At 47.3% G+C, this 17,650-nt stretch overlaps 2 protein-coding genes across 4 annotated transcripts; both read right to left on the bottom strand.

Annotated features, from left to right (window-relative positions):
- Positions 1-912: 912 nt before the first annotated feature.
- spcs2 (signal peptidase complex subunit 2) lies at positions 913-7,720 on the bottom strand. 2 transcript variants are annotated; one of them, XM_088346035.1, is made up of 5 exons: positions 7,562-7,720; positions 6,037-6,120; positions 4,591-4,746; positions 2,808-2,947; positions 913-1,541 (listed from the first exon to the last, which is right to left on the bottom strand). In XM_088346035.1, exons 1-5 carry the CDS (start codon positions 7,601-7,603, stop codon positions 1,355-1,357), a joined length of 609 nt encoding a protein of 202 aa, XP_088202161.1. In that variant the 5' UTR covers positions 7,604-7,720; the 3' UTR covers positions 913-1,354. The 2 variants fall into 2 exon arrangements, with proteins under 2 accessions (XP_088202161.1, XP_088202160.1); XM_088346034.1 differs by having other exon boundaries at positions 2,808-2,943; positions 4,587-4,746; positions 7,562-7,719.
- A 1,469-nt stretch (positions 7,721-9,189) lies between these two features.
- On the bottom strand, positions 9,190-16,949 carry rnf169 (ring finger protein 169). 2 transcript variants are annotated; one of them, XR_015851578.1, is made up of 6 exons: positions 16,679-16,949; positions 14,857-15,011; positions 12,797-12,897; positions 12,634-12,727; positions 11,078-11,975; positions 9,190-10,735 (listed from the first exon to the last, which is right to left on the bottom strand). XR_015851578.1 is itself a non-coding variant. In XM_088346321.1 (5 exons), exons 1-5 carry the CDS (start codon positions 16,932-16,934, stop codon positions 11,190-11,192), a joined length of 1,392 nt encoding a protein of 463 aa, XP_088202447.1. In that variant the 5' UTR covers positions 16,935-16,949; the 3' UTR covers positions 9,190-11,189. The 2 variants fall into 2 exon arrangements, 1 of the variants encoding a protein (XP_088202447.1); XM_088346321.1 differs by having other exon boundaries at positions 9,190-11,975.
- Positions 16,950-17,650: the final 701 nt, after the last annotated feature.

Genomic DNA, 17,650 nt, shown 5'->3' with positions numbered 1-17,650 from the left:
TTGCCAAAGGAAAGCAGCGCACTGAGGAGCACCGACCCAAGGGTTTTGTTTCAAGAGTAAAAAAAGGGAGAGGTGTGTTTGGAGGGTACTCCGGTTCTGACTGAATAACGCGTTTCTTCATCCATCACCGCTTATCCTCAGCAGGGTCACGGGGGTGCCGGAGCCCATCCCGGCTGTTTTCGGGCAGTGGGCAGGGGACGCTCCGAACCGGGTTCCAGCCATACAGTCATTCCCACCTAGGGACAATTTGGACCGGCCAATTCACCTAACATGCATGTTTTTGGAATGCGGGAGGAAACCCACGCGAGCACGGGGAGAACAGGCAAATTCTGCCCAGTGAGGCAGGTCAATGTGCTGCGGACGCGCGAACCAGTTTGGTCCTATTCTGTACAAAACAAACAAATACGTTTAAAAGATCGATATATTTGAGTAAAAGGGAATGAGCTTTATTTTTGGAAACGGAAGGAAAAATGTCGATTCCAAACCTTGACAATACACAAGAAAGAGTGCAGTGGGGCGATCCTAGCGGTACCCCCGCCTCCTTTATCCGTTCTTCTCATTGTATCGGGGCTCTCAAAGTCAATCGAGGCGGGGGCCGCGGAAGTTAGGGTCCGGGACGGGTCGGCCAAACGGGCTTTTCCGCAACGACGCCGGGCTCTTCTTATATTTGTCCGCTAGAGGTCGCCGCCGCGTGTGGCGCCGGCAGAAACAAACGCTACAAACTACGCCCAAACGCACCGTAGTACTTTTGAGGATTAGATATTGATAGAAAATATATGGGGAAAAAAAATATCTTTTTTTTTTTTCTCTTGCTTTCTTTATCTCCATTTTGCTTTAATCCCCCCCTTTTCTTTTTTGGGGAAGGGGTAGGCCCACTCGCAAGGCCCCCTGTCAAGGGGACTTATTTTCCTCCCGCCCACTGAGCTTTTCCTTGCCCTGGTGATGGCTTTAGATCATTGTAACCTGTGCAGGACTTTTTGTGTTTAAGGACAAACAAGCGAGACTCGACTCGGACGTTTTCTCGTTTGCCACCTTTTCCTATTTCTTCTGGTTTTTGTGAAAAGGCCTGGAATAAAGGCTGCTTTTGGCTCCCTTTGAGTCTCCGTAGTTTGTATTCTTCATTTCCGTTTGCGCGACACACAAGAGCGGTGTCAAGCGGACAAATATAACACACTGTCCCTTTAAGAAGAGCGCTAGCTTTTTGCGGAAAGCGGCCCCCGACTCCATTCACTTTGAGCGATTGGTTTGATTTGCTTTCGTCGTCCGCGTCGAGCCCCGGCTGAGCGGCGCCCCCTGGTGGTCAAACGAGGCAGCGGCGTAGAAACCGGGAGCGATTCGGAAGCAGTTTTGCGTTTTATTTGCTTTTCTTGTCGGCGGCGAGGCTGTTGTGAAGCGCCGAGACGCGTTTCTCGAAGCGCTCCATGATGAGCGCCCCCTTCTGGTCAAAATAGGCGGCCACCGAGGAAGTGGCGCAGGTCTGGCGCCACGTTTTGCGCTTGCCGTCCATGGAGGCCACCCGGAGAGTGTATTGGTCGTCGAACCTGTCGATCACAGCCGGCGGCCAATGGTCAGGGCGCTGCCGGAAGAGAGCCCGCCCCGTGAGCCCCACTGCGCCACTTTTGCCTTTTTCGGGGGTGGGGGGTTCTTTGTTTATCGGATAGTATTAGTCGTTTGGGGCGCCAAATTTCTTGCCTGTTTTTTGTCCTTTTGGTAGAGTCCTATGTTTTTTTCTCCATGTTTCAAGCCTTTTTCTTTGGACCAATATTTGAGTCGACTTATGGCTCCTTTCATGTCCTTATTTGTATGGTTTGTTGTTGGGCTTTTTTGATGTGGAAGTTTTTTTTTTTTTTGGGGGGGGTCCAGTTGTTATTGGGTCTATATTTTTGGGGGTCAAAATTTGGGAGATTTTTTTTAGTTGTTTATTGGTCGTTATTTTTTTGTTGTTACCGTTCCTTTTTTGATCGATTATTTTGTTGGTCCTCTTTTTTTTTTAAGATCATTTTTTGGGGGTTCTTTTTATTTTGTCAATGTTATGGAAGTTCTTTTTTTTGCCTGTTCTGTTTTTTGTTGCAGTACTTTTTTGGGCCAAATGTTTTCATATATATCTCATCTCATTAGCTGTACCGCTTATCCTTATTAGGGTCGCGCGGGGGCTGGAGCCCATCCCGGCCATCTCCGGGCAGAAGGCAGGGGATACCCTGAACTGGTTGCCAGCCAATCACAGGGCACACAGGGACAGACAACTCACTCGCTCAGTCACACCTAGGGACAATTTGGACTGGCCAATTCACCTGAAATGCATGTCTTTGGAATGTGGGAGGAAACCGGAGTGCCCGGAGGAAACCCACACAAGAACAGGGAGAACATACAAACTCCGCACAGTAAGGCCGGTAGGCAGATTTGAACCCACACAGGAGGTTCCCACGACCTCAGAACGCGCTAACCACTGCGTCGCCGTGCTGCCTCACATATATATATATATATATATATATATATATATATATATATTCATTTTGGGGGTTGTTTTAGGGTGAGGTTTTTGGTTATGTTTCACCTGGCTCGTCGTGTTTTTGGTCCTTTCGGGTGTCATTTTTTAGTGCAAAAATATTAACATGAAAGAAATAAAGTAATAAATAAACCTCCTATCTTTCTCTCAATATATAAGATATGAATAACGTTATTAAAAACGGGGACCCGTTTCTCCTCTGGGAGGGCGTCACGAGTGTTTTCAAAAAGGGCAGGTGTCAAAGATGCAGGACGAGGGCCGGATCGCGTGAAGTGTGCCCCGGTCGGGGGTCTCGGCCTACCGTTTGAGCGAGGAGGAGAGCTGCCAGACGTGGGGAGGGTCCATGCCGGCCGGGTCTTTCTGGAGAGCCACCAGGAAGATGTTCTTCTCCTTGTACGACATGTAGAGCGTCAAAACTCCCATCATGATGAAGTACGTGAACTCTGTCAAGGAGAACCTCCGGGCTAGCTCGAGCCCCGGCTGGCGATCCCTCGCCAGAAACGCCCCAAAACTTGTCATCGTTTTTTTCACCCATTTTCTTTTATTTTTTCTGTATTCTATTTTCGTCCTCCCTTGCCTTTGTCTTTTTATCTTCTTGTTTTGTTTTGGTATAGATTTCTTTTTTTGTTTGCCTGACTCACACCAGTCAACACAGGGAACTACTCACTTGTCTCACTCCCTACTCTTAGGCATGCTCTGCTGTTCACATAAAAACTCTTCAATGCTTCCAACAACTTTCCACCCACTCCATACATTACTACAACCTCCCACAACGCCTCTCTATCAACTCTGTCATACGCCTTTTCCAAGTCCACGAAAGCCAAATAAACATGCTTACCTTTTGCAAAATATTTCTCACACACCTGTCGTACTGCAAACACCTGATCCACACATCCTCCTCCTTTCCTGAAACCACTCTGCTCCTCCATCACCACCTCATCCGTTCTTCCTCTCACTCTCTTCATCAAGACTCTTCCATAGAGCTTACCCGGCACAGACAACAAACTGATACCTCTGGAATTGCTACATTCATACTTATCACCTTTACCCTTATACAATGGCACCACACATGCACTACACCAATCAACAGGAACCACACCACTTAAAAAGCATACATTCAACAAGCATACTAACCAGTCAATCATAGCTGTGCCACCTTTCTTCAAGCATTCAGCAGTACAACCGTCCAACTCAAGCGCCTTCCCCCTTTCTTTTCTTTCAGTGGCTCTTGCACCTCCCATGTTTCCATAGGCTTTATATTTAAATCAACCAGCACGGGCATTCTCCCCATACCGACTTTTCTCATTCCACACACTTCTTTTGCACTCCTTAACACGGCCTCTTTAAACCACTTCCATTCCATTTCCACACTCTCCACTTCTCTTCTACTAATCTGTTCATACTCTTCAGTTCCCCTAGCCTCTCTTTAAACTCTTTCTTTTTCTGCCCTATTCAACACTGACATTTTCAAATCTTCCCTCACAGTTATAACTATCCCTCCACGATTCATCTGTTCTCAGTTTTCCTTCCACGCAAAAATATCAGACATACCACTCATTTCACCTCTGTAAACATGCACATCCAATTATCTACTTAACATCCATTTCCTTACCACTACATAATCCATCAGTGCTCTGTCCACCAGCTCACCACCATCCACTCTGAAAAAAGTATACTTATTGACGTCCGTCTTTTTAGAGAATATATTTCCAATCACCAACTCATTTTCCACACACAATTCAATCAATTTCTTCCCACTCTCATTTCTCCCTGGTACTCCATATCTACAAACCACATTTTCAACCGTTCCATCAGCCACTCTAGCATTCAGGCCACCTAGTATTCCCACTTTCCACCCCGTCTTAGCGATCACATTTTTGGACAAAAATATGTTTTCATCTATAAAAATCAAACTCCTACAATCCCCCGCTCCACCCTCGGAGCCCCGATTTGGATGTGCGGGATCGCTTTTCTTGCGTGCTGAAAAGGTCGGGCCAGTGTGCAATTGCGCACGCCTGCAGCTTAAAGGGAACGTTGGCCCCGCCCCCCCTCAGGCCCCTCAACTGCGTCAAAGGATATGAGACCACGCAGCAGGCCAGGACGGGTCTGGACTCGGGGAAAGGGTGCAGGTAGTCCCAGACCAGGGCCACCATGGCAAAAAGGCAGGACACGGTGCAGATGAGGAGACGGCCGTCCATCAGGCTGAAGTTCTCTTCGTAACCGAACTTCTCCAGCAGAACCTGATCGCCGAAAAATGCGCAACCTTACCGACGACTCGAAGAAAAAATATATATATATAAAAGAAAGACGAGAGAAAAAAGAAAGGAAAACAAACATAAGGAAAAAGAAAGAAAAACAAAAACAGTGAAAAGGATAAAGGGAGGAGGGAGAAAATAAAAAAGGAGAACCTAAGGGGGAAAAGGAGCTGGTTTTCCTCCAAGGCAGGGCCATTTCCTCCCTAAACAAGCACACAAGACTGCGAACACATGATGATATTGCCGGTCGCATTGGAAAACGGAGATTCATATTTTAGGATTTGTTCATACGACTTATGTGTAAATGTGAATTTCTGCTAAATCTGATGGCGCGATTAGAACGTAGGCCATTCTCCAAGCGCTCCACTAAAACGACTTCTGGATTAGGCCTTTCTCTTGGAGCGCCACTTCCTCTAAGACGCTCTTCATTAATTGAAATGAATTTGACGACAGACACAATTGGAAAACCTAAAGCGAGGCTCTCCGGGGCAGCGCCGCCTGCAGAGCGCTGGGGTGTCCCTTGAGGAGCTTATCTGAAAAGAGCTCACCGGTGCTCGATCGTTGCCGTTTTCCAGCCAAATTCTATTTGAAGTGCTTGGCTGAGTCCATCTAAGCCCTATTTTATAACAATTAACCTTGTCATAACGTAGTAATAACATGACTAGTTGTTACTTGAGAAATGAAAATCAATCCGTTCCAGTTGACGGGCTTCGTGAACAAAAACAAAACGATTCAAGTATTGATACCTATTTGAAGGCAATGAAAGAAAAGAATAGTATGGGAATCTATTCAAATATATTAATTTGCCTTTTTATGGATTCGTTTGACAGGAAATACAACAAACTCAAGTCCAAACGATGGCTTTTACAAAGCCAATGAGCTAAAAATGTGCCGTTTTGGGCGATAGCCATCTTCCTACCTATCGAACTAGCTTTTTATAACGTTTGCGTAGCTTACATTTGACCGTTTGACTCGTTATCGAGCTCAATTTTGGCCACCTCTCTAGCTTGCTATCTGGTTATTTTTCTTTAGCCGTCTATCTGGCTCTTTAGATGGCATTTTACTCTTAAGGGACGATCGAGCTCCCTTTTAGTTTTGAAGCCGTTTATCTTTCCAGCTGACTTTCAAACTACTTTGGAACTATTCAGCAACAACATTTTGGAAACGCATATTGCGCTAACGGGTAGCAACAAAAAAAAGCTTGGAGACGGCAAAATAATTGCCGCCTTTGACATAGGGGAGAGTGGGAGAGGCAGGGACGGGGGCCACACCAACCTGCTTGGCGGCATCGTCCAGAGAGTTCTTGACGGCGGCTCCGTCCCATTTGTCGATCTTCACCGGCTTCTCGTCGATCCTCCACTGGAAAACAACGCGGTCGGACAGAGCCCACAGATGGGTTTGCGCGCCTCTTTACGTACGTTTTCAAGCTTTCTCACCCTCCCCCCTTTTCTCTCTTTCTTCCTCTCTGACTTCCCCCCTGACCGTCTCTTTCTCTCCTCTCCCATCTTCTTTTCTTTTTTTGAATCTTTCTAATTCTTCCTCTCGCTCCGTGATATTTTTTTCCGAGTACCTGTCCCCGGGCTAAAATGAGTTTGACACCCCCGATCCAATCGATATCGATACCCGTCGGGACTTTTTTTTTGTCCTTCGGTGACGACGACTCGGAAATCCCCAAAGTGTGTGACGGTCTCCGAGGCGGCGGCCCCCTAAAGAACCGAGAGTCGCCCGCTTCCGGGCCATTGCGATTTTCCAACCGGCGCACGCTGTTCAGTGCCGGACAACAAAGTAGCCGGAGTCTTGAAAAGGGTCGGAGAGCCCTGCTACAAATCGACCAAATGGAGCGAGACAAGGCGCAAGAAATGAGGAGAACGTTTTAGGCGTGAATGCATCTTAAACAGGCAGTGTGTATTATTCAGTACACCTGCTGATCAAATAAAATATACAATGTTGATCAAAAATACATGAACTAACATAAAGATGCATTTTTGAATCCTCGTAGGTGGAGATATTTGCATTTATTTGACAAAAGATGAGGATCATCTCGAGGGCGCTGACAGAATTGGCTGCCTTCCTGCCTTATTTTAATAATATTTTCTTTCTTCCTCTTCATTTTCTCCATTGCCACTTTTTTCTTTCTTTCTCTTTTTTTTGTTCCCCTTTTCTCTTTTGTTGTTATTTTCCAGATTCGAATGACCATTTTCTATTTTTTACGACTTTTCCCTGCATTTCTTTAATTCTCCCTTTTCCTACTCTGTTCTGTGTATCTTCCTTATATTATTTTTTCCATCACATTTCTCTCTCTCGTTTTCACCTCACTATCTTTTCTCTTTTTTGTTGAAAAAGGATGGGCAAAACAAGAAGTAAGATGTTGCAGTTTGGTCCCTTTGAGTCTTCTTTGTATTCTCCCTTGAGCTTTATTGCACACAACTATAATGTAGTGCAACTAAAAAGTAGTGTGTAGGGTGACATCTAGTGGTCAGGTATTACACACTGTCCCTTCGAATCATAATCGTAGTCATTTATCTCAATCTATCCGTCAAAGGCAGGTAGGCATGAAGGGAGGTAGGGGGCCAGAAGGCAGGAAGGCTGCCTTCTATTTAGGGGACTTTGCCCGGAGACGCCATGCTAATCGTCTCGATTCAAACAAGTTAGCGTGTTAGCTCAGCTGCCGGCTAGGAAGCGCTCCTTTATCCTCGAGACTCCCTCATTTACACCCAAGAAGGGCAAAATAACCATGACCTTATATCCGCCGACCGAGCCCACCCAAAGACAGGAAAACAACAGGGGAATGTCGTCTTACTTTGTCTAAAAGTCCGCTTTTTCCACTACGCGAAGACGCCATTTTGCAGGGATCCTGAACACTGTGGAGCTGGCGGCTTGTGATTGGCCGGACGCGTAAACATATGACGTCGACGCGGTGACCTTTCCGCCAAGAAGAACTGTTTCCGGGTCTGACTACAAACGTAATTAATAAGAGAAGAACCAAAATATTACCAGGAGCAAATCAATAGAATTAAAATGCTATGTCTCCTTCAGTGTGTATTTTTTTGGGTAAGAAATAAAACGTCGATTCAGAGCGGCAGTGAGCAAACTACGGCACAGGGGCCCCATGCAGCCCCGAAGGCTTTATCATCCGCCCTGCCAAACAACAATGTTGGTGCTGATTCTGATGAAACATTGAGAAGGTTGGTCATGGAGTTTGGAAGAGTGCATGATAGGCGTAAGTTATGTGTGAATGTTGGCAAGAGTAAGGTGATGAAGTGTTCACGGGATGGAAAGAGCATGGCGTTGGAAAAAAGGTTGAATGGACAGGTCCTGGAAGAAGTTGAAAGCTTTAGAGACTTGGCTTGCGATGTGGCTACAGTTGGTGGAATGCAGTGCGAGGTATTGCACAGAGTGAATCAAGGAAGCAATGTTTTGGGTGCTCTGAGGAGATGCGATTGTGCCAACGGTGTTGTATGGTGCAGAGAATTGGAGCCTGAATGCAGATTTGAGAAGGAAAAGAAATGTTTTTGAGATGAAGATTGGATAGATTGAGAAATGAAATGACGAGAGACAGAACTGGAGTCGTCGTGGAACTGAGCAAGCGTGCGGATAAGAGAGTCATCGGTTATTTTGGACACACGGAGAGGATGGATGAGGAGCCAATGTTGAAGAGGATCCACAGAACAGAGCAGAAGTAAACAGAAGGAGACCGAGAGGAAGGCCGCGATTGACATGGATGGATGGTGTTATGAGTGCACTGCAGGAAAGAGGTCTAAATGTAGTGAAAGCTAGAGCTCTTGTTGGTTATAGGAATGAGTGGAGAGGTGTTGTATAAGGATAGGCGTTCTAAGGGATGGGGAGGGCACCCGTATGATGCGGTAGGGGTAAACCAGCAAAAGCTGTCGGGCCCTGCTGTCGAACAGAAGAGTGTGTTGTGTCACCCTGACCCGGAGTGACACGGCCGCTTTCTTGTTTCCCGTTTCATCCGGAGGGACAAAATTATCTTTGCGATGCCGTCAAAGTAAAGGACTTCTCGGACGACTGTGTAAAAATGAGACTGTAACTGTTCCATATGTTGTGTATTTATGAAAGAAATATGTTCAATCGATTGACTGGAAAAAAAAAGTTTGCTTGATACCCAATTGCTATTAATTAAGAAACAAAGTGAGAGAGATTTATTTCAAAATCAATCCCAGTATTCACTCTGCCAAAGTGGATATTGCAAGATCTGTGCAGCCCTTTGAGACTCTTTGTGATTAAGGGCGTCACAAACACACATGAATTACATTTTGCTCCGCTGATCCGGAAACTGTAACACATTTATTTTGGCTCTGCCCTGAAGTGAAAACATTCTGTCACTTTATTGCTGATAAGACTGACAAATGGCTCCAATTATTTTGGAAAGACGTTGTATTTGGCATATGTGACTCAGAGACATGCGAGTTAAAGCAAAAGCAAACCTTTATTGTCATCACAGCCCAATTCTGCATTCCAAAATGCAAATTCACTCGTAGAAAAATGTCTTTCATTGCCTTCCAAAGTGAAGTGAAACTTGACACGATCTCCATAAAGCTTTCCCAGAACCAGCAGGCAATTTAAACACACATCATATTTGCAAACGTATCGGCATTTTATGTAACTTTCTGCTTCTGTCTGGTCGACGCGTCATCTTTGGCGTCTTCTCGCTCTTGCTCATTTTTGCCCCTTGCACCAAGCATCCGCGAGTCACCCTCTTGCTTCCGGTCTTTGTTGCCCCGAGCAAGAGGGCGGAAGATCAACGCATCTCCATCGGCATCTTCTCCTTTACGGTCCTCGGTGCCCCATGCAAGATGGCGACGCCGGCATAAGCGCTAAAAAAAGCTGCCTACTCGACTTGCATCAATTTTTCCTTTTAGATCGACTTTTGGGTATAGTATTAGTAGAAAACGCCACAGCATGGCCTGGCAAAGTGTTTGTCCTACATAAAGGCAAAAAGCCCATCAAGACAATCATAAAGAAAGGGAGGGATTTTAGTCATTTTGTTCGTCTCATGAGCAAGCGTAAGCCTTGAACGAAACAAAGCCAATCGGGAGAATTTTTTGCAGCAAAAGTCTCGAAAAGTTGTTCAGACGAAAGCACAAACGCGTGCAAACTGGATGTACGGAGGAGGCATCCTGACAGAAGTACAAATAAACGGAAAAATAATATGCCGTACACATCGACACATTTAAATACAGCACATCGATGCAATTTGTTTTGTCTGATTACATTTGTCTCTATTTGGTCGTATATTATCTTGTGAGTTTTGTGCTCGTTATACAATTTGTAGTGCATTTTATCATGTCAATCTGTTGTGTATTTTTTCCATTTGTTGTGCATTTTATCACGCATTCATTTCAGTCATTATTTTGTCGTGTCTTTGGTCACATAAAATGGGGCAGGGTCCAACTCGGCGAGCTTTTCACTTCTCAGCAGATCTGCAATGAGCGCGTCGGCTACTCCTGTTTGAGGGAAAGAAAGGCGTCGCAGCCGATTGGCGAGCTCTTCGATCAACCGATGGCTGAAAAGCGCCGTCGCTTTGACCCGCCCCCTCCCTTCGATCACGTGCTGTGCCAAAATACAGGATACATCAAAGAACTTGTATTACTTCATCATCAATTTGCAACTATTTTTTTGTACGCGTTAAGTAAGAGGGCTCCCCGTGCGGATGATCTTCAGAAGGTTGAAATCATCCACGGCAGCTCCCATTTTGGCTTTAACATTTTGCCCACTAGTTGGAGCGCGCAGCAGTGAGCACAAAGGCCGCCCGAAAAAGCTCAAAGTGGTGGGGCCGAGCACGCCAGCCTCGCGTTCGGAACTGACAAAAATGAGCCTGCCCGCGTTTGCTTAAAGGGACAGTGTGTAATATCGAAGCACTGCATCGGGTAGCAGAAGAGAGTGCGGAAGGAAGACGACTTCGGGGACTCAAAGCCACCAAAATGCAACCGGTTTCTCCTCATTTTTGGGGTACCTGTGAACAAAAGGAAAACGGTGAGAGAAAAAGGAAAACAAGCCAGTCAAAAGAATCAGAGATAAGAGAAAAACAAAAGGATAAAAGGCAGACAACAGTGATAAAGGGAAAAAAGAAAAACATTAGAAGAGGAAAAAAGTAGATAAATGGAAAAAAAAAACAAAGACAGGATTTCGGCTTTTGGAGATGTCCTTGGCAGCATGATGCGAGGTCCCTTAAAGAGATCCTTATCCTATGTCAAATAAATACACATTTCCACCTACGAGTATTGACAAAATATTCATTTATAGGATAGTTGATACATTTTTGCTTATTTAAATCGATATCGGGTATTCCGTTTACCTCTGGGAGGCGCCGATCACTACTCACTGCCCCTTTAATGTCGGCAACGCGTCGTGAAAAAAGGGGGCGGAGCTCCACCCGTTTTGCGCGCTAGGCTAAAGTCTGGCGAGTGCTAGCGTCGCGCCGCGATTCGCCGCGATCGCCTCAGGCCACGCCTCAGGCCACGCCTCCGGCGGCGGCGATCGTCCGTCCAGGAGCGCAGGAAATACCGCTCGGGGCCGGGAGGGAAGCCCCGGTGCTCCGAGGCCTTGCCGAGCTCGAGGGCCGGGTCCCGGTCCCTCCGCGTCCGGCGTCGCCCCCTCGCGCCCGACACGGGGGCCGGGGTCCCCGGCGCGTCGCCGGCCACCGTCTCGCGGGGCGAGAAGGCCCGGCGGCGCCCGAACGAGGCGCAACTCCGGCGGACGGCCGGGACCCCCGTTTCGGGGACCTCCGACAGCGGCTCCCTCGCGGGGCTTCCCCGGACCGGACTGGTGAGCGTCCCCTTGGAGTTCTCCTTGAAGATCTGGCGGTCCAATTGGATTTGGCGCCATCTCCGGAGGACGGCGGGTCCGGCCTCGTAGCTGGTGGCCTTGTGGAGGCGGGACGTGAGGTTGGTGGGCGTGGCCTTGATCAGGGCGGGCTCCAGGAGCCGGCCGTCGGCCAATCGTTTGGGCGGCGTGCAGGGCGAGCACACGATGGGCTTGAAGTGGTTGAGCTCCTCGGAGATGCTGTCGTTGCTCTCCGGGCTGACGGAGCGTTCGGGCGGGGGCGCCCAGGGGGGCGGGGACGCCAGGGGGGGCGGGGCAGCCTCGCAGCAGCGCCGCCGCTCCGAGCCACCGGTGGGCGCCGATTTCGAGCGGCTGTTCTCCGAGGACAGGAGGATTCCCGCGGCCGCGCTGTGAGTCGGCCCCGCCTGCAACTACAGAGTCACGAGACCTGCTTTCAGCCCGGGGTGCCGCTGTTATGGCGAGAAATGCATCCCTGCCGAGATTTGCATCCCCTGGCCACTATCACCACTCTGACCTGGTTTTACCTTACTTTGATATCACTTTGATATGACTTTTCAGGAATATAATGGCGAGCATATAACCAGAACCACTTGGTCTTGCATTCATTGGAATGTAAAACAATTAAAACCATTCCGTTTTTTGTATTTGTTGAGAATGTCATCGAACGGTAATGCACACCGTATATAATTCACTTTAGAGCAGGTAACAGGTTTATTTAGCCTTTTTCGACTCAAATTGCTCGTATTAAAACTGTTATGCACTTTACCATAAAGCTTATTTCAACTTAATAAGCTTTACGGTAGAGTGCATAACAGTTCTCAAAAGTGATTTGTATACGGTGTGCATTACCGTTCGATTCCATTCACAATAAATACAAAGACGGAATGGTTTAAGTTGTATTACATTCCCAACAAATGCAAGACCAAGTGTTTTTGGTTATTTGTTTGCCATGACATTCCCGAAAAGTGAGATCAAACCAGGTAAACGTGGTAATAGTAGCTAGGGGATGCAAATCTCGGCAGGGATGCATTGACCTGAAACTCGTGAAGGACGGCGATCGAGGCGTACCATGCGGGCAGCTAAGGCGAAGGCCTCGGCCCCCTTGTCCTTCCCCGGCGCGCGGTCGGCCGCCCCGTTGCAACTGCGACTCCTCGGCGGGCGGCTGAGGAAGACGGGCGCGGGTCAGAAAGGGCCGGTGTGCGGGGACGGGGCTTAAGCGCCAGGCGGGTACCTGCCGAGGCCCGAGGGCGCCCGGGTCCTCCTGACGAAGGCCGACGACCTCCGACAACGTCTCCAAAGCGGTTCCTGGTTCTCAGAGTCCGACGGGACGCCCTGCCGAGACACGCCCGCCCCCTCGTTACAAAGAAGGAAAAAAAAGAGCCGGACGGAGAAGGACGACTGCAGTCGCTTTGTGCTTTGGCGACATCGAGTGGATCTATTTCAGACTGCGGATCATTGTTTTGCGGGCCGGGGTCAAACCCGAATCTTTGTTGCTTGTGCACTGGACAAAATGTTTAGGGTAGAAGTTAGGGTTGAAATAAGGCAGGGGTGGCCAGGGGGCCGCACGGGGTCCCCAAATGCGGCCGAGGGGCCCGTTCCGGAGGCACCTACAACGACACGCAGACATTTGCACGTTCTACGTCTTTATAGGGTCGGCACGGCCGCTTCACAATTCATGAAATATCGCGTATCACGTCCCTAATTTAACCACTTAACATTCGATCTTGGAGTTTTTGCAATTTTGTAGTATCCCTGTAGTAGTGTTTTGGTAGTATTTTTATAGAAGTATTTTTGGATTATTATTTTGGTGTTTTTGGAAGAAGGTTGCATTATATCTGTAATATTTTTGTCGTGTGAGAGTATTATTTTTGAAGATATATGACTGTAGTAATAGTTTTGTCGTATTACTGGAGTTGTATTTTTTGGTGGTATTTTGTCGCATTTCTGTCATTCTTCTGTAGTATTCTTGTAGTATTTCCATAGTAGTATTTTTGCAGTATTTTTGTCGTATGGAATCACTGCAGTCATATTTTTTCATTTGAAAACAAAAGCAAAATCATTTCCCAAGTATGGCTGCTATTGGTGTGTGTGTGTGGATGAGTAAGTGTGAAGCACATCGTAAAGCGCTTTGGGGGGGGTCTTCGTTGACTTGAAAAGCGCTGTATCAATGCAGACCATTTACCATTTCAATTGGTTATTTAGTTTGTAGTGATCCGGTAGTCATTCCGTCGTGGAATTTTGTCACAAGGGGGCGACAACTATTTTCATTAGTAGTACTTTATTTGCGAGGGTATACAATGGCATTTTAGTTTGGCGAGCAGAATGCGGCCCGCGGGCCGCAGTTGGCCCGTCTGATCCCCTGAGCTACACGGGGACACGTTTACGGCCTGTCGTGTCAAAGCATTCCCGGCTTTTAAAGCATTTCCACGGACTTTGATTCGTCGGACCGCGTGATTTACGAGCCACAGAGGTGAAATCAATGCAATAGAGAGTGCACACCGTTTTCGTTGTGACGCGGGGAATTGGAGTACCGCATTAATCCGGCAGAGGGCGCTAAGACAGTTTTTAATGAAAAGCGATGTTAATCTTACGATAGACGGCATTTTGAACATTGCATCCTTTACAAACAAAATTGGCATGAAAGTTTCAACTTTGAAGTGTTTGACTGTTTCATCGTGAAACAAAGTGCACCGTGTTCAAAGGAAGAGACAGAAATACACAGAAAAACAATAAATCATGTCAAAATAATAATAATGACGTGTTTAACTCTACCCAAATTCTTGAGCGTATATCATTTTCATATTGGCAATGTTTATCATATTCCAAAATTTGTTGACATTTTGAAAGTGGGTTTGTTTAGATTTTGACATGTTTTTTTTGTGGATAGAAAAAAAAAATCGACATTAATTGAAATATATTGCTTTTTCTTCTTTGTTTGACACGGTAAGTCCAAATTGAATATGATGACCTTACATAATTACAGGTGTATAGTCAGGTCCTGTTTTTTTGTTTGGCCCTAAATCACAAGGAGACTCACAGACCACAGATTTCTATGCATTTTTCTTATTAAAAGCCTTGCCAATCAGCGATTTGAAATGATTCGGTCGATTCGTTGTTGCAGCTCCGATTCCATTAGTGGAATTTTGATGTTGGCAACGAGATTGACTGGAAAGTTTTGCAATATATTCATATGCGACACAAGACCCGCTTTTTTCTTCTTTGTCTTTTACCCATTTTTCTTTCATTTTTCATCCCTCGGCCGGAGGGGGCCGGGAAGGAGCCCCGACTCACCCGATGAGCGGCGTCTCCTTCGTCCGGGGGGGTCTTCCTCTTCCCGCGCCGCCTGAGCGAGTCGCAGGCGGCCGTCCTGTGCCGGAGGGCCCCCCGGGGGCCCTCGGACCGCGCGTGGAGAGCGTTCCCGCGCGGGTCTGAACCAAGGCACGCGCCTGCAAAGATGGTGGAGAGAAACCTAGTGCCGAGTCCGAGTTCCTTCCTTTTAAACACAAAAAAAGGCTCAACAGACGCCCGTGGTTTTTCCCTGTCCTATTTCGGAGGTATTTCAATCAAGAAATCTTTCCTCAGAGAAAATTGAAATGCTTCCTCCAAAAAAGTCATTTTTGGATCCTTTCTCTCTTCTGTTGAAAATGGAGTCTTTTGCAATTTTGGGGGGATTGTCGTTATCTGCTTTGTTCATTTTTCAGGTTCTTTTTTGGTCGGTTTTACTGATTTGGACTTTTAGGGGTCATTGTTCAATTCTTTTTCCTGACAAGGTCGTTTGTGAGCCATTTTTTGGTTGTGATTTATTCAGGTTGGTTATTCTGGGCATCTTGTCGGGTTTTTATGCGGATTCCATTTTTCAGGGCGTTTTTCGGTGTTTCGGTACTTATTTCTACGGTTTTTCCTTTTTTGGTCCTCCGGATGTCATTTTTCGGGGTTTTTTTTTTGCTCATTGTTTCATGACTTTTCTTTTTCGAAGGTTATGTTTCAGTCGTTTTTTTGTTCCGTTCGTTTTTTGGCCATTTTTCTCTTGTTTTTCTTTCATCTGTCCTTTTGTGGGATGGTCTTTCTGGTATTGTTCGGGTTTTTTTTAAACATTGTTATTGAGTCAAGTTTTTGGGGTGTTATTTTTGGTCCGTTTTCCGGATCGTTTATGGGGTTGATTTTTAGGGGCTTTTCCGATTGTTTTTCAATCGCTTTTGGGGGTCAGGCAGATGTTTCGAGGGCACAGACGCACAATACCCGGTCAACATCAACCGCGAGTACAAAGTGAAATGAGAGACGATGTCAGTGAAGCGCAGGAGAAAAATAAGGTGTCGTTTTAAGCGCCATTCTTTCTCTTTCGCTCTCCCTCGTTTTCTGTGTTTTCCCCTTCTCTCTCTCTCTCCATTTTTAAACTCCCTCCCTCTTTCTCTACCCTTTGTTTTTCTCTCCATCTCTTTCTTTTTCATTTTGCTCTCTCGCTCCTCCACCCCTTCTCTATTTTTTTCTCTCCTAGTTCGAATCTATTAGTTTGGCCCCGTGGAAGTCGTCTCGTACGAGGTGGCCCTCGAGCTAGATGGAGATGGACAGACGCCCCGATCGACATGTTTCAGGCATGCGGGGGCAATAAGAGCTCCCAAATGTTTACTTTTTGATCCAGACGCCTAAAAAAAATAGCAAGAGAATGGCCACGGGATCTCCCCGCCTGCCACCAGAGTTAAAAAGGAGAGCAATGGGCTGGACTTGACGGCGATCGCGGGTTCGATTCCCGGCTCCTCCGTGTTATAATGCCCCAAATATGCAGGTAGGCGCCTTGCATGGCTGACTCCCTATTGGTGTGTGAGTGTGTGTATGTGAATGGGTAAGTGTGAAGCACATTGTAAAGCGCTTTGGGAGCTTTTCATTGACTTGAAAAGCACTATAAAAATGCAGACCATTAACCAACATATCCTAATTCCAAGCTACTTTAGCGTGAGTATCAAACGATACTAGCGTGGTTTTCGATACCAGAAAGACAAGTATCGCCCGAGTGTGCTTCGACTCCGAACAAGTCGGGACAAGTCCGGAAGAGCGGCGGGACGCGACGCGACGCGACGAGACCGGGACACGAAAAGCGAGACGCTCGCCCACTTACCCGAGGGAGGACCGTGAGGGTCCTCTGCCTCCGTGGCCGCCCCGTCGCTCAAGGCGCGGGGGTCCGCCTCCAGAGTCGCCTCGTCGGTGGTCGTTCCGTCGCCTCCCGACGCCTCCCTGACCGAGACGAAGCTGGAGCGGCCGTCCGACAAGGTTCCTAGAGGCGGGGACGAGCGGAGCGGGGACCAGCGGGCTTCCGAGTGGCAAAGGGCGGACTCTCCTTTTCCGGAGCGTCGGCCAGTCGCCGCGGCCGCCATCTTGTCGCTCCTGCTTGAAAACAAACCCCGCCCTTCCTCATTGGAGTCGGGCGGGGCAGTTCCCAGACATTTTAGAGAAGCGGCTGTTTTGGCTTGGTTTACTCAAAAGAGCCGAAACCTTGGCTCCCTAACGGCTCTTTCGGTTTTAGTGTTGCTTTGAGACATCGCTCATTATCCACCCGTCCAGTATCTGCACCGCTTAGCCTCAGTAGGGTGGCGGGGGTGCTGGAGCCCATCACAGCTATCTTCGGGCAGTGGGCAGGGGACACCCTGAACTGGGTGCCAACACAGACACAGACAAGTCGCTCGCTCTTCCACATTTAGGCACAATTTGGTTAGGCCAATCAACCTGACATGCATGTTTTTGGAATATGGGAGGAAACCGGTGTGCCCAAAGTAAACCCACGCAGACACAGGGAGAACATGTAAACTACGCTCAGGAATCCTGGTAGCTAGATTTGAACCCAAGACCTGAGAATGGTTCCGTAGACGCTCTAACCACTCAGCTGCTGTGCCGCCCTTGAATGAATGAATAAAACGTTTATCTCGAACATGACAAAAGCAAAAACAAAGTGAAATGAAATGATCTGCATTTATATAGCGCTTTTCAAGTCAATGAAGACGCTTTTACAATGTGCTTCACATTTCCCAATAGCGGCTGAGCAGCCATGTAAGGCGCAAACCTGCTTATTGGAGGCATTAGGGGTTCAGTGTCC

The sequence above is a fragment of the Urocampus carinirostris genome, chromosome 10, assembly GCF_059441175.1.
Source record: "Urocampus carinirostris isolate Australia breed hairy pipefish chromosome 10, RoL_Ucar_1.0, whole genome shotgun sequence".
Lineage (NCBI taxonomy): Eukaryota > Metazoa > Chordata > Actinopteri > Syngnathiformes > Syngnathidae > Urocampus > Urocampus carinirostris.
The sequence above is the reverse complement of the archived record's forward strand: the minus strand, read 5'-3'. Positions and strand labels throughout refer to the sequence as shown.

Coding starts and splice junctions, on each gene's coding strand:
- spcs2 (XM_088346035.1), bottom strand. CDS start 7,603: ATGGCGTCTTCGCGTAGTGGAAAAAGCGGACTTTTAGACAAA. Junction 4,747..6,036: donor TGGACGATGCCGCCAAGCAG/GTTGGTGTGGCC, acceptor TTCGGCGATCAG/GTTCTGCTGGAGAAGTTCGG. Junction 2,948..4,590: donor CCGTCCTGGCCTGCTGCGTG/GTCTCATATCCT, acceptor TCCTTGACAGAG/TTCACGTACTTCATCATGAT.
- rnf169 (XM_088346321.1), bottom strand. CDS start 16,934: ATGGCGGCCGCGGCGACTGGCCGACGCTCCGGAAAAGGAGAGTCCGCC. Junction 15,012..16,678: donor CCCTCACGGTCCTCCCTCGG/GTAAGTGGGCGA, acceptor CCATCTTTGCAG/GCGCGTGCCTTGGTTCAGAC. Junction 11,976..12,633: donor TCGCCTTAGCTGCCCGCATG/GTACGCCTCGAT, acceptor GTGACTCTGTAG/TTGCAGGCGGGGCCGACTCA.